This window comes from Channa argus, chromosome 7 (genome assembly GCF_033026475.1).
Source record: "Channa argus isolate prfri chromosome 7, Channa argus male v1.0, whole genome shotgun sequence".
Taxonomy (NCBI): domain Eukaryota; kingdom Metazoa; phylum Chordata; class Actinopteri; order Anabantiformes; family Channidae; genus Channa; species Channa argus.
This window is the reverse complement of record NC_090203.1, coordinates 7,893,505-7,909,269: the sequence shown is the minus strand read 5'-3', so window position 1 is coordinate 7,909,269 and position 15,765 is coordinate 7,893,505. Positions and strand designations below refer to the sequence as shown.

At 37.7% G+C, this 15,765-nt stretch overlaps 1 protein-coding gene across 2 annotated transcripts; it reads right to left on the bottom strand.

Moving 5' to 3' along the window:
- Positions 1-1,833: 1,833 nt before the first annotated feature.
- Positions 1,834-14,184, bottom strand: sh3d21 (SH3 domain containing 21). 2 transcript variants are annotated; one of them, XM_067510189.1, is made up of 16 exons: positions 14,013-14,184; positions 13,417-13,574; positions 13,247-13,304; positions 12,260-12,369; positions 11,582-11,672; positions 10,662-10,723; positions 10,540-10,579; positions 9,959-10,053; positions 9,465-9,566; positions 9,030-9,081; positions 6,965-7,015; positions 6,751-6,868; positions 5,751-5,919; positions 4,307-4,503; positions 2,580-2,643; positions 1,834-2,444 (listed from the first exon to the last, which is right to left on the bottom strand). In XM_067510189.1, exons 1-16 carry the CDS (start codon positions 14,014-14,016, stop codon positions 2,412-2,414), a joined length of 1,404 nt encoding a protein of 467 aa, XP_067366290.1. In that variant the 5' UTR covers positions 14,017-14,184; the 3' UTR covers positions 1,834-2,411. The 2 variants fall into 2 exon arrangements, with proteins under 2 accessions (XP_067366290.1, XP_067366289.1); XM_067510188.1 differs by having other exon boundaries at positions 5,751-5,922; positions 14,013-14,181.
- Between the last annotated feature and the right edge of the window lie 1,581 nt (positions 14,185-15,765).

Below are 15,765 nucleotides of genomic sequence, written 5' to 3'. Positions count from 1 at the left end.
TTAGAGAGGGAGGTAGGCCAGGATCTTCCGCGTGAGATGTCCTTAAAGTACACCCTGGGCTGGAGGGGCAGACGGGCTTCAGCTTTGCCTTGGGGCCTGTTCTGTTTTCAGATGGAGCCCACGCTGAAGGCTTTTCTGTTGAGGTCTTAGAAAAGCCTCTCATGTGGTCGCCGCCTTCCAGAAATCAGTGGCGTTGATGGGGTGGCCTCTTTGAGGTAGCTGTGTAATTATAATTGCATTTCAACCTCTTGTGAACGCTGTGTACCTCAAAATAATAAGAGCCCAAATGTATTTGACTAGATCTGGGATTTACTCTTTTGATAACTTCCTTTTTATTTTTCAGGATGTTCTTAAAATACTGTTTTAATTAGAGGCAACAGATCTTTAGCCTTATATTATGCCCTTATGAAACAACACATCAGCTAAATTAACATAAACATGTGGGAAATCCAGAGAAGGCCATAAATTTAAACCACAACACAGCGTGGGAAAAATCTCCACAAAGACAAACATAATATGAGATGTAAGGCTATCATTTGTGGTCCTATGGCTGATTCCAGAGAAAACCCATTAGATAATAACATTTATAGCTACATTCACGCTATTAAACTGCTGCTTTGAATAAGTGAAATACTCTCAGCACATTTTTGGGGCATAAAATAGAGCAAATAGTAGAAAAGTTAAAAAGTGCTTTTAGTGACTGCTCGATGAATCCCCTCAATAAATGGCTTCATATTAAAATGTCATTTTTTTAAAAATGTAGGCAGATTTATTATTTCCAATGAGGTCATGCATATGTTTTGTTTCAGCATCTGTCAAGCTCTTGTACAAAGATGAACTGTTCGGTCACTTTAGCTCCTCTCTCACCATTTCTAATTTTAACTCAAGTTGACCTATGAGCTCTGAATTGCTTCAGTTTCCAACAGTTTGTCTCTGTATTCCCAGAGTTCCATCTTACATTTAGTGAGTTTTACAGTGAACTGTTAAAGCTACAGGGCTGTATTTCTTCGAACTGAATCGTGTATTTGTACTCTATATGCGGTGTGTTATAACTAATCGGAGTGCCTGTCATCACTGAGATTATCAGCTCTTTTCGAGGTCCTTTGGTGGAAAAAGTAAAATCCTCACTTGTGGATTAATTGGACGTTACTTTTTTTGTAGATTTCAAAAATTCTTACATTTATTCAATATCTGACCTGTTGTGCCTTTCATTTAGTACACCCCTTGTCCTAGAGAGATTGTTCCCTTTATCACCAATTTTTAAAAATGGTATATTCCCTTGGCAGTTTCAGAAGCACCCAGGCTCTGATGAGTTACATATGTTTTCCAGATGTGCTCAGTGGGCCACAATGTATGTTTAGACAGAAACACACCGCTACTACTTACACCAACTTGATGGAGCCAAAACTACAGTGTAGATGGATAGATAATCAGATAGATAGATATAAATAGATAGATATGCCTTTTTCTGAAGACCGTATTGTCCAAATATGGTCATGTTAAAAAGCTTTGACAGTGATTGATGCTAAGAATTTCACATTAAATCACTTCCCACATTGTCTGCATCCATTGTGATGACTCAGACTTCAGAGTTTTTGGAGTGAGTCAGTTTTCTTTTGAGAGACACGGGATGCTTTTTCTGCTTAACTGCAAAAAACAGTTGACCACAAACTATATAACTCATGACGGCATCTGTTAAGATTTTTGACTCAAGAAAACACACCATCCATTATTAGTCACTGGCTGAAAGCTTAAACCTCATCCTCATCTGTATCAAATATGCTTTATGTCCTGAAATGTGTGTGGTATTAGTGCCATCAATGCAGCATTCAATAAAATTAAACACTTGTCTTTATGTAGAAGAATAGACAGACAGTGCCCCCCAGTGGATTAAAGCAACTTTACATTCCTGCAAAAAAAAAAAAAAAAAAAATCACCTGCATGCCAGGTTTTTATGACAGTTTCACAGGTACCAACATTCAGACAATGACTCAAAATTGTCTTTTTGTTCTTGCTAAAATCATCACATTTTCTCATATATACTGCATATATTAAATATTCCGAGGCATTTATGTAAATGTTAAAAGTAATCTTGACAGGAATAATAAAGGAGTCATGATATTTGAAATAAAACATTGTAAAACCCACTTAGATTTCCAGCATTAACTAAATGTTTAAATTCAACAGCACGTCATTTATTATAATTTATTTATTATTTGCCTAGTCCAGTGCAGGAGTAGCTTGTGTCCAACTATGCTTTCTAATGTTGCTCTTGATGGACTGGGAGTGCTTGTTTGTCCTCTCCAAGTCCAGACCACATCAGAAAAATGTTCGGCTTGCTCAAAGTTGTATTTTGAGGACCAGCACAGCACATATTCAGACAGTCAACCCAGCCACGGTGTGTGTTGGGATTAATGTTTCATCTTCAAACTGTTAACTTCCTCCTTTATGGGAAAGATATTTATAACAGTCAGTTGTACATCAGGCATGACATTGGGTATCAAAACCCCGGCTTTTTGGTGGCAATATGTAGCAGACCTTAAGAAAAAAATGCATGCAAAACTCAAGCCTTGACTCACCTGCAGTGTCTGTCGTTTGTTTTTCTCTTCCTTTAGTTCTTCTTTCACTTCCTGCATGTCTCGCCTGATCAGAAAAGATGAGACTTTGGTACATATAAATAGGTCATATACGTTGTACTGTGCCATGTCAAATCTATAAATTAAAGTTTAAGTGAATAAAGTGTTGGAGACATTATATGCAGTAGACTGTATAATTTCTCATAATCTTTGTTTGGCTGTGGTGTGTTGATTTGTGTACCGTGCCTTTTTTCATTTTATTGATTTATTTTATTAACAGTTTTATCTTTACTGAAACTTTCTTCTTGCAGTACAAATGAAACGGTTGAAATGAACACTGAGTTTTTATTGAAGCACGTGTCAGCTACGTGCTCGGACTCAATGTTTTAGTGGGCATACACAAAATAGACAGAACCACAGCAACATAGAGGAAGTACATTAATTGTTTTATAGTGGAATTGTATTAGATAAAAAGGAATTTGTTTTCAAACACTCTATTTTAGCACCTGTACTGAACAAAACATTGTGTAATTATCTTATGAAACAATGCCTTGCTCTAGGGCAGTTGTGTTTTAGTGACTAAGTGTCCCATTACGATAGATTTTTATTTTTCATTAACGTGTGTTTATTATGAACAAGTAATACACAGAGCAGACCTTAAGAAAAAGATATTTTGATGTTTCGTGAAAGGAAAACAACAGCCATACTAATTTCATAAAAGATACTTTGTTCTGTTCCGTTAAACAAAATACAAGCACCTATTACTCTTTAAAAAATGTCTTCACGATGACTCGCCCAAAACATTTAAAGTTTATATATTTTAGTCCTTTAGCTGATAAGTGGCATCCAAAACCTGACAAGCTGGATAGTTTTTCTTGACCAGCTACAAAATCCGATGGTAACTTAATAAGGGTGAATGGTTGGTAACAGCCGCACCATGTAAGTGCACGTAAACAATGCAGAAAGAATTTCAGGAGGCTGCTCCTCCAGCTTCTGCATCCACCCAGGCAAAAATATCCACAAAATGGCTGCTAAAATAATTTGAAGCTAGGAACAACGTTTTAAATGGGGAAAAAATCCCAGTTACTGTACTTTATTAACACAGTAGGTGCAGATTGCTTTGTCGCATGTGTTTAAATAAGGACTTAAAGTTGGAATTCAAAATCAAACCTACATACACACAACAGCAGGAATTTTTAATTAAATAATCTGAGAACGTTGAAAGGCTTCTTGTCCTGGTAAAACTGGGATGAGCCATGCAGGGACCAATAGGATTAGAGGGGACATTTACAGGACAGCAGCACAGTGAGGGAGAGGTCAATACCAGTTTGTATGCACTGACACAGTCCTGAGCGATCGGACAATGCTTCAGTTTTCCATGTGGCTTAAGATGTCCAGTGGTCAGAGACTGCACGCTGCATTGCCCGTGTTTACCACCCAGACCTCTGTGATGTTTCATATCAAAACAAATCGAGGCAGCAGCAGATGGAGATCTAACACCAAGTCCAATTTTGTTTCTGGATAAAGCTCTTATGTTAAGCCCACAGCTTGTGTTTCTGTCTTTGGTCTTGACTAACCACTTCCTGTGTGTACTGGTGTTCACAACATCAAATCATTCGGGGAAAGATTTCAAGTTTACACCACATGTTATGAATGCTCAATTTGACAGGTTTCTATTTAAAAATACTGAAGTTGTTGCTCAGACTTAAAACATTACGAGTATTACTCACTCATGTCGTGTCTGCAGCAGCTCCAACGCCATCCTCAGCTCTTTGAGCTCAGCCTGCAGGCTTTCCATCGTTTGCTCTTCTTTATTTTTCACAGTTTTGCCATCTACGACTACCTGGGGCAGTGTTGGTTGAGCTGAAGGCTGCGTCTTGTGTTGAGGTTCAAGCTTTGCAGGTGATGATTGGAGATTTTCTGAAACCTGCAATGATTTAGATGGCTTTCCATGACATTGCAGACCAATCATCTTCATTGGCTTTATGCTGGAATGTGACAACTACATATTGGATAGATCATAGATTCTGAACCAGTGTTAAACTCAGACAGAGACTCATCACAAATAAAAACGCATACATTATTGCCTCCAGAAATAAGTCGGTCACAAAGCTTTTGTAAGCCAGGTGCTTTTGTTTTTAACATTTTTGGCATAAGTTCTGGTTCTGCGTGCTCAGTAGCACTCCAAGCCTGAGGAAATCAATGCCAGCAATTATTGCTCATAACTAGCCTGAAATTTTCATATTGTCAGCCCTCCCATACATCTCATGGCTGCCCTGCTGTCTGTTTTATACAGGGTGTGGGTGCAGAGGTTTTTATTTCTTTCGCTCTTAGAAAACATTAGACAAATGTTTATGTTTATGTTTATTTGTTTTCCATTTTGCAAGTTCTGCAATCAACCTGAAATGTAAAATTATAACTTTCACATAACAACAAAATCGGACCTTAAACGTCCTCGGAAACTTTGAAGCTGATCCCGCCTGACTGTCGACGAAAATATTTGTGCTGTTACCTGACAAGTGTGCACAAGATAAGGCAGGGCGTTTCTTCATTGTTGCAGTAATAATCTCAAGTTGCAAAGTTCATCTACAGAAATAATGATTAGCACTGTTCACATACAGATGTGGATGCAATTGTTGGTACCCTTCCTCATTATTTCTGAGCTAGAAACTGACAAAAATGTAAGAAGTAAAAGTCTGACTTTGACTCCATTTTTAAAATTCAGTTGACTGTTTTAAATAATAAAACTAAAGCTGAACCAAACAACAAAGTGATTACTTTTTCCTCATGACTGATTGAGAGAGAGTGAGAGAGAGAGAGAGAGAGACCGTTTGAATTGTCACGGTAATAATTATGATTTTTTTTAACAGTTTTCTTTGCCATTTTCATTCAAATATCGAAAATATTCCTTTAAAATTAAAAAACTTTCTTTTTTTCTTTTGTTAGTTTTGATGTGTTTCAGAGAAAAACAGATTTAACATTTTTTTTCCTTGAGGAATAGTACCAACTATTTTTCCATGTCTGTAACTAAGCAGGTTGTGTTTCCTCTGACAGTTTAACATATATTAACTCCTTGCTTGTATATTGTGTTTTTTTTTTTTTTTTTTTTTATGATACTTCAAAAAAAACCTCAAGTGATACTTCAATTTTATTCTGGTAGTAAACTAGACATACGTGTGCTGCTGTGGCCCCGCTTGATGGTGGTCTCCTCTGAGGGGGTTTTGCTCTGTTTGCTGTAGGATGGCTCAGCTTTTCAGTCTGCACATCCACCCCATCAAACTGGTCGGGCTCTTTCTCTTTCTCCGGCTGTTTTGGTGAGGGAGAAGCCACATCGCCATTGGTCCTGCTGTAAACAAGAGAAACGTTTAAACTTTGATATCAAGCTTTGGTTAAAGCACATAAAAAATTGAGGAACGTGACAGGGCGCAGGTTCTAGTTCACATTTCGACAAAAAAAGTTTGAACTTTCCTTTCCTTTTTTACTCTGTGCAGAGAATTGTCTTAAAGTCTGTTTGTCTTATTTTCCCCTGGCATGTGTTTCATTCTCACAGAAGATTTAAAACCACACAAAGTCTCCAGAATCACGTTATTTTCCATAACCTTGTTTTATCAAATGTGATGACTTAACAAAAAAAAGCATTGATGTAAAAGAGCGACTTCATATAAACATTAAAAAGGATTCTTGAAGAAGCTGGAAACAACCTTTTCAAGCATATTTCCTTGGAAACAATTATTCAGAAAAAGCTTGTTTTCCATCAGAAGCCCCTTCAAAACAGGGCTTTTTTTGTTTTCGCAGTTTTGTGCCTGTTTGTGTGTGTTTGTTCAGGAAACAGGAAATGGGCTGCTCTCATCTGTTTATGTCTGATCTGACTCATCCTAGAGTTTCCACTGAGCCAATAAAGGTCAGGCATCCTGGCATTCTTCTTAAAGGATGCCATAGCAACCAGTGGCTGCCACCAAAACTTTTAATATCTGAAGGTTCTGGCTCCTGGTGCCAGACCAAAGAGGACAAAAGTGTTCCTGACATTTCCTCAATGCCTTTAGCTTTAGAACAGTTGCAAAAGAATCCCTTTTCTTGTGTGAGTTTTGGGGGGGGGCATACAATAAATCGGAAGTGGTTATGTATAAAGACTAGTAGCAAGAGACAACATTAGACCTGGCTTGGCAGCACTCACTTGGGTAAAACTTTGTTAGGTTTGTCTTTGACTGGAGGTGGGCCCGGCTTGATTATAGGCGGTAGCTTGACTTTGGTCGGAGGATTGCTTCTCATGTCCTTAACGTCTGTCTTTTCATCTGTAAAGCAAAGTCATCGCACTACTAAATAGTGTATCCTTCAGATAAAATCTGTTGCAAACTTTTCTTTATAATCAAAAACGCAGGCATTAATACCTTTTGTCTTTGCTGGACCACTTTTCTCCATCACTGAGGTGTCTGTCTTTACTGAAGGAATTAAAAAAAAAAAAGCACAGGTGCATAAATGATAACGCCTAAGGACAAAAGGTTGCACAAAAGTGTACTGTGCACTGCCATGTATGTAAACAGAAAATTAAAGCGATTAACTATATTGTGCCTTCAATAACAGAAGAACGATAGTATAGTCGGTAAAACACATCTGTCTTACAGTTTATTAGTAGCCAGGGAGAGGAGTTGCATTTGCTTACGCCAGAAAACAACTGTTTTAATGTAGCGGAAAGTAGAAATGCTAATGGTCTTTCGGTTAAATTATAATCTAATTTAAGAGCAGCCACATGGGAAAGCAAAGACGTGCACATCTCTGCAGCAGCTATAGTGTTATAGCTGTGACCTGATAGTACTGTAGTAACAAGTCCCAAGAGTCTTCATCAGGCGCTCACAGTAATACAGCCACAGAATGACAAAATATATGCTTTAACTTGTGAACCCCAAGTTGACTTAAAGTAATCTGAGAGATTATTGTTTGCCACAGAAGTCAAGTGCTTAATAACAGATAAGGTTGAAGGACGTGGTTGTAGCTCTGCTAAATAAATGCCATCAAATATCTATAGTAAGAGGTAAATCTACGCTAATGCTTTGCCCTCAAGAAAAAGAACACAACACTTTGCCTGACATATAGGTCTCAGGTGAATAACAGATTGGTGAATAACAGTGGATCAGAACACGAAGCCTACCTTGACTGTTTAAACCATTGTGCAACGTTTCCGCTCAAGCAAACTATCCACACAACAGTAGTAGCTCAAGTGTCGATTCTTGTGCTGGTTGTGAAAATCTCTGTGCCGGAGCCCCCCCATCCTCACTCCACCCCCTTGTTTCCTCCAAGACTCCTGAACTGTATCACATGAGCAATCTAACCATCCCCCATCTCACTATAGTGTTGACTTCCTGTGACAATTCTTTTCAGCGATACTATGTGGAAAATAATATTGTAATGAGTCTGAATGTGGTAGCAGCACAAAATATGACACAGCGTTAATATTCGGTTGACTCAGGTGGTATATTTGAGTAACTGAACACTTTGGACTTTGCACACCAGAGTTTTCACCTGCCATTCCAACCAATGAGAGCTAGTTGCAAGTGTTTTGTTGATTTGTTGGTACAGAAATTTGCAAAATTTGCAATCTGATCACAGTCAGTGCTCCTCAGCTGAAACGTAACTATAAACCACATCCTGATGTGTGCAGCTTGCATATCCTATAGTTGCTGTTAACCTGCATTGACTTGTTTGTTAGAACATCAATGTAAAAATCATCAAAAATTGGCTGCAATTGTTTTGTGACTACTTTAAACATGGCAGCAAAACATTGTTTTGAAAATGTATTCCACACTAGATTTCATGCAGAGTGACAAGATGTGTGGGTTGGCCATAAAACTTTAACTGGTTTCAGAAATGTCAAGAGTGAATGCATAAAATTAAAATGGCATTATTGGTTTTATGGATAAACTGTCAGTAAAAACAATTTGTACAAAACGGACAACACTTTGTCAACACTCCTTTTTGCACAATTAAACCATATTCACTCTGGATGCATTTAATTCAGGAGAACACGTTCACCACTGTATTTCAGGAACATGTCCAAATGAATCTTGACTCTACATCATCTACAGATTGAGTAAATATAATCTTTTCACTTGTGAGAATGGAAAGTTAGTTCTTTAGACTCAAATCAGTACTGGCAGTTTGAGTACTGGAAGTTTCTGATGAATGAATACGAGCATAGAATAAAATGGAAAAATTTAAACTAACTAATGTATTAAATGAATATGTAAAAATTGACATCCCACCAATAAAGCTGCCAGTCTCTTAATTTGCTATAATGACACCTGGTCACCGTCCAAACGATCAGCACACTGCCAGGCACAACACAGCTGCAGCCAGAAGTCATGAGTCAGAGAAGAGCCTCTAAACCACAAAGCTACTTCCCCACTCTAGTGTCCAACATTTGCTCCTCTCCTCAATCAGTACGTTCCGCTCTCTTACCTGAGACTTTCTTGCTGACATTACGTGCCGGTGGTTGGTTTGTGGTCCCAGACTAGAAGAGGAAAAAAAGAGAATTCAACAAGTTGGCCAGTGTGTCCCGTTGTGAAAAAAGGCATTTTGTATTTTTTTGTCTTTCCACTGAGGGAATTTTTCAGTGAGTAATTCCAAAACAAGGATGCTCAAGACAACCATGAGTCACTGGGTACTGGCTGGGTACTTGCTAAAATAACACACATGCTAGTCAGCCTGCAGGTAAATTCACAGTAAATATCTTGCATTTAAGTAGGCCTAAATTTTAAAATAATAAGAAATATTATTAATTACTATAAAGCATGTCCAGGCTTTCATGGTAGTACGGTGCCTTGTTAAATATGAGGAATAAGGTCCACTCTAGCGAGCATATATTTGAGATAGTGTCAGATCAGATCCACTCACACGTAGGCTGTCCATTGGTGGTATCACCATGACGAAGTTGTCAGGAAAGAAGCCACAGCGTCCATTCAGCTCTCCCTCCCACCAGCCTTCATCTTCTGCTTCCTACAGATGGAGATTAAAGAGTCACGCTAGAAGCCCAAACATGCCACTTTCCTTTGGGACATGAAATTGCTCCACAAGAGGTTATCAAACGGTCAAGTAAAAGATGGCTGCCTACAACGTATCATGAAAGGTAGTTTCTCTTTCATATTAGCTCATGATTGTAGGTACTGCCAGAATTGCGTCAGTAAAACATGTTTGTCATCTTGTGGCAAATGCCTTATTTATAATGACACAACGGGTTTGGCTTGATAAACAATTTGGCGCAACCTTATAAGATACAAAACTTCCCCCGAATGAGTCTGTCAAGAGCTTGACCTTATTGGGAAAACATGTCAGAAATGGTGCCAGATATTAATAATAATAATAAAAGAACAAATAAAACAGGTTCACACCTTTCGCAGTATCACAACAACGTCTCCCTTTTTCAGATCCAATTCATCCTCCGCTTTGGCCTTGTAGTCAAACATGACTTGGCAACACTCCACCACTGAGAAGATTTTGTATATTAAAATAATATTATTACTAAACCCTTAATGAATGTGAGCATTATAATACATGCGATTGGAAGATGGGATTTCAACAATAAAACCTAATATTATCAGCGTTGAACACAAATGTCATGATACCGGAAAGAGTTTGTGACTAACTAGAGATAAAGGTTGTAAAGCCTTGGTCCTTGACAAATATTCCACTCTTATGTAACCCTCAGATAAATCAGGGAGTGTTACTGGAACTATAATTTACCGTGTAAACCATTCAGGTAAAAGGAAAATAATTACCACTTGTCACACCCTGACAGTATTTCCGGATATAAATAGATCTGTTTAGTTGCTATTAAAAACAGTGTGTCAAATGAGGGAATCCCCATAGTGTTCTTTAGTTCATAGTTTTGCCATCACTTAAACTTTATTTATGTGCAAACAAACACTTCATAGCAGCTTGTAATATGAGATTAGAAAAAATGTGAACTTACTGTTTTTAGCTTTGCTCCTCACACTTGTTCTCTGAGATGTCTTTAAGGGAACACAAACACAATGAAGTCAAAGGAAAGTGGTTTATATGTATTTTTAGGAGAGTTACTTCTCCTTTACATACCTCCTTATTGAATACTGCATCAGTAAGTTTGGGTCTTGCCTTAGCCTCACTGTGCTTACCATCTGTAAAAGGGATAATAACCAGTTAGCTCAGATTTGATGTTGGAAAAAAGAAACCTTATTAGTACTTTTATTTTACAATTGTTCCCAGTTTCTCTTGCACAGTATCATATGATATTTGTCTAATCTTGAAAAGCTTTTGGAAATTTCCTGTCCGGATGAAATGGTGGGGGGGTTGAGCCAGGAAGGGCATTTGACATAAAAACACATGCCAACTCAACTTGCAGAACATATTTTGCTGTGGCGACCCCTGAAGGGACAACCCGGTAGCAATTTTGTACATAATATGAAATATTTACAATTTCACAAAATCCTAGAAGTTTACTAAAATTCATGTATTTAAAGAAAACTATTGACTTAGATTTTGATTTAAAGGCATCTCCCAAATCTACCAGTGAACAATATTATTAATATAAGTCTGACTCAACAAATGCAAAACTATGATATTTCTATTTACTTTATTATTATTTTAAACCAAACATTTCTTTAAAACTACCTAGTCAACTCTGTACCTAATTGGAAATTTCTGGAAATTAAGTTTCCAAAGTACATTTCATTTACATAAAAGATGATTGACATCGGACCCAAGACTGAACTACGAGTTACCTTAAAGAATAAATACTTGAATATTGTAATTTTTATCTAAATGTCTTCTCACTAAAGACAATTGTTTTTTTTAATTAATAAATATTATGTATATAATATACAATATATAGTATATAATTTCAGTACCTTTCCTGTAAAATCAATAAATGCAATTAAGTTTATTGGTTTTCTCTAAATGCAGACTAGTTTTAACATGATATAGCATTAATATATATAATATAGCAATAAAGCACAAACACTTTTGGCTTTACCAACCTTTAGGAGAAACGAAAATTTCTTTAACAAAGTTTGATGGAAATGCTCCCACTTTGCCATTTTTTATCCCCATCCACCATCCATCTTCAATCTGTCATGTATGTAGTGTCGGGAAGAGACAGAACACAGCAAGAAAATGTGACAAAGCCGTTAGTAAATATGTTTAAAAAAATGTTAGAGAATTAAAGATTATGCACTTTGCTAAAACAGGAAGCACTGTCTTCCTCTACATATTTGCATGTGCAATCAATCGGTGCGTGTTTTAATTATTACTTACTCATTATTTCATGGCATGGACATTCACAAGAACTCTACCCTAAGGGGTCAGCTTAAGTCACATGCATTTCCATAAAGATGTAATTTCTTTGAAAAACATGTTTTTTCTTGCTTGACAGGAAAATCTAGAGAGATTTTATACCCAAACAATGAGTCAGTGCCATATTGAAATCTTTTATTTGCCCTGGGAAGTTTGGCTGTGAAACCATTTAACAAACACACTGATTTACACACATTACTGAGGTTTCCTGCTATTGGGTAGCTCAGAAACCAGCCGTGAAATGCATTGCTTCCAGGCACCTCAAAAGTAGGCAACTCATTTGCAGACCATCTTGAGTCACTGTTTAGTTATGTGTCCAAATGTGAGTATTTGAGCAGTGATATGAGCAATAGGAACTCTACCTCTTTGATGATCTCTATTGTCTCGCCAATAACCAGCTCCAGTTCATCTGAATTCACTGGAGTGTAGGCAAATGCTACTTCACATTTCCTTGTCTGTTTCACCGTTTTGTCTGAAAAGACAAACAATCACAAGCCACATCAAAAAAAGATACAAAGTTCACAATCTACTGCTTAGTGTGATGGAGACACTACAGCTCGGTAATGGTATGTTTAGCATGACAGAAGTCAGGTCTCAACAAGTTAGCGCTGACACGGCAAAGCATTTGGTGCTTAAACCTGATGCCTCAAAGAGCCTGCGTTCATTTCTGCACCATTTTCTTACAATACAGTATATTTAGGTTTTGCATGGTGAGGATGTGGTAAACATATTTACAGTATGCTCGCGCCCTTCACTGTCTTGCTGAGTACAGACAGTACACTGACCACAATTTTTAAATACTTGAAATTTTTAGATCATAACTACAATTGAAAAACCAACCTGTTTTGAATAGCATTGTCAGATATTTTCATGGTTTAATTTTAGTTCACTTGTATAGAACTTAAGTTAATGGGTTCATATTGCAGTTTTTTTACTTAATAATTATTGTTCCTAGTATATTAAATGTAGTACAGTCACATAAAAATAGTAATACAAATAAAATAATTATATTTATTATTTATAAATCTATATCTATAATTACATCTGGGACACATGCAGGTCTGAACGGCTTAGATATGTGCATTGTGGGTAAATGTCGAGTTTAGGAGTTAAGCAGATGTTTCCTTTTGAAATAACTACTCCTAGTTGCATTAGAAGCAAAACGTATGAGCCTGGCTAAGTTCTTGGAGCCAAAAGGTAATTTAAAGGTTTTAAAATTATCAACTACTAAATTAAACCCTTCATTAGCTTTTTGGCCAAAGTGTGAATAGCTACTTCTGTTTTGTTTTTTTAACACCAATAACAGCGAACATTTTAAGACTGCTTAGAATTTAGACTTAAAATTGTACTTTTTCTGAGGCTTCGTGGTTCCCTCTTGCTGTCACCTACTAAATAGACTGGCACCTCCTGTAATGAAAGACCAGAGCAAACCATATTTTATGTGGAGAAACACAAAAACACACAGAAACACAGTGTAGTTGCAGTGCAGTGCAGTAGACTCTGGGTCGAGTTGACAGACCTTGACAAAGTTGGCAGGAAAGATGCCTCTCTTTCCTTTCAGCTCCCCCTCCAGCCATCCCTCCTCACTGGCCTTGGTGACGTTTTTGACCACATCCCCTGCTCTCACTGTGATCTCGTCTCCCATGGTGCCCTCAAAGTCCATCAGCACCAGCACCTCTACATTGGAACCGTAAATGGGGCAGAAAATTACATTCTGTGCACAAAGGCTGGTGTTCTTGCATTACAAGGGATGTGCCCTGACATTTAAAAAGCCGACCAACCTCCAAGTGGTGGAAGCAAGGATACAGGCTCAGACTGAATGCGCATTATTACGCATAAACAGAACAGTTGTATTTAGCAAGTAATCATTAGAAAAACATCTTCCTGAAGAATTCTGAAAACTTTGCAGAACTGAAACCAGCAAATCTAAAAGGCAGACATTACTAACATTCCCACATTCTTTGGATGCATATAAATTAACAATATCCTGTTTTCTGTAGCTTAAAAAAGGAAATCCTACCTCTGTTTTAGTTATAAACAGAGTGTCAAACACCTTAAGCTGAGTGATCAAAAAAAGTAGAATTTCTGTCTGTAAGAATAACAGAGCTGACTCACCCATGGCGTTTTTGGATTTGAATATGTATTTCCTTCAAAGTGCAGCAAGCAAGCAGTCGAGTAGAAGGAGAACTGAAAGTGTGGCTGAGCTGTCTTAGACTGAGAGATATGGCAGCCAAGGCCCTTCTTCCTACTTGTCAAACATTAAGCAACTTTTCCTGAGGCTAGTCTTAGCAAGTCAACACAGGGAGTAGGATGGGTCACACAGCACAGGAAGCATGAGAGAGAGAGAGAGAGAGAGGAAGACAGGAGGGGGGAGAAGAACAGGTAAGACAGGTTCACGGCAAAAGAACAAAGCTCTGTCAATGGGACATGAAATGGAACATGACAATGTAGATGATCTGCGGCAGCAAAAATATTAGAACACCAATGTCAGCACTCACAAGCAACACAATTGGACTTTAATCCAGATCTCTCTCACTCCCACACATTGTTCTCCCTATAGAGTCAGATATTTACAGATTTAAAAGAAAATATAATTCAAAACCCAATCTGTGTTTGGGGGAGTTTAAGTGAGTGTCTGTAATGTGTTGTTTTTTACACTTCTTGATGCAAAGTGACACTATTTATATAGTAAAAAGCAGAACCTGAATATGCAAGGCTGAATTTCACCAGCTAAAAACACTCGAGGCAAAAGAAGGCTGAGACCTGGCTCACTTAAGTACTTCTGGGCCTGAATTATGACAAATGAATTACCGTCAAATCCCTATAATGTAGACGATACTTGCACAGAATGAAGAAACTGCAAAAGGTTGACATCATCCTGGGGTACGACATTTGATAGGACATTTTAGATGGGCGGGTATGGATCCCTGATACACTATGGTATGGGGTCAGATACTGCCTTGAAAACTCATAAAATGTATCCGATACAAACGCATTAGTATTACAATGCCTACCTGAGGTGGACATGAGGAGTGATTTTGAAGATATTTTAAAGTAAGTGACAACAAAGCAGATTACAGTTCTGCTTACCAGGAGAGGGAGACTGGGAGAGGTCAAGTTAAATATTGCTCATTAGTTTGTAGAGGTGATCTTACTCTTATCTGGTGGTCCAACAGTTATCTACTCCAGAGATTGTTGTATGACAAACATTGAACATTTATTGTATTCCACGTCTCTCATCTTAGCCAACAATGGACTAATTCTACAATACCATGTTCACGAATCAATTCCATCAAACAAGTTTCTCAAAGTGATTCCTAAAGCCACGGAACATGTTTCTCAGAGTATGGCTAAACCCACAGAACTCGTTAAGAACCTGTGTGCTTCCACAGCTCATTACTAAACCTTTCACTTCTACCTTGTTGCAGTCCCCACTATCTTGTACTCAGTTCCTTTGCTCCAGCTACCGTCTCTTGTAGTTCACATCTGTTCCTTTCAATAGCTGAGCTGAACTGAAATCTTTTGTAACAAAAGGGCATTTTCTTTCCTTGACAACTGGTTAAACAAACTTAAAAGATGAACTACAAAGGCAAACTATGAGGCCAAATCAAAGCCATAGGACATCAGTAATGACATCATCAGCACGCCTTACAATACACAACATAAAGAAAACAGAGGAAAACCAGAGTTTGGCTCATACATACCCTAATTGTGCTCCAATTTTAAAAACATTCACAAACCTAATATCGTAAACAATTACTAAATTACTTATGCACAAAAAACACAAATAACCTATAAGCATCATGACTAATGTGCTATGGTGTTCTTTCTTTGTTCTGGTGTTAGAGGTTACCAGCACGTCACACCG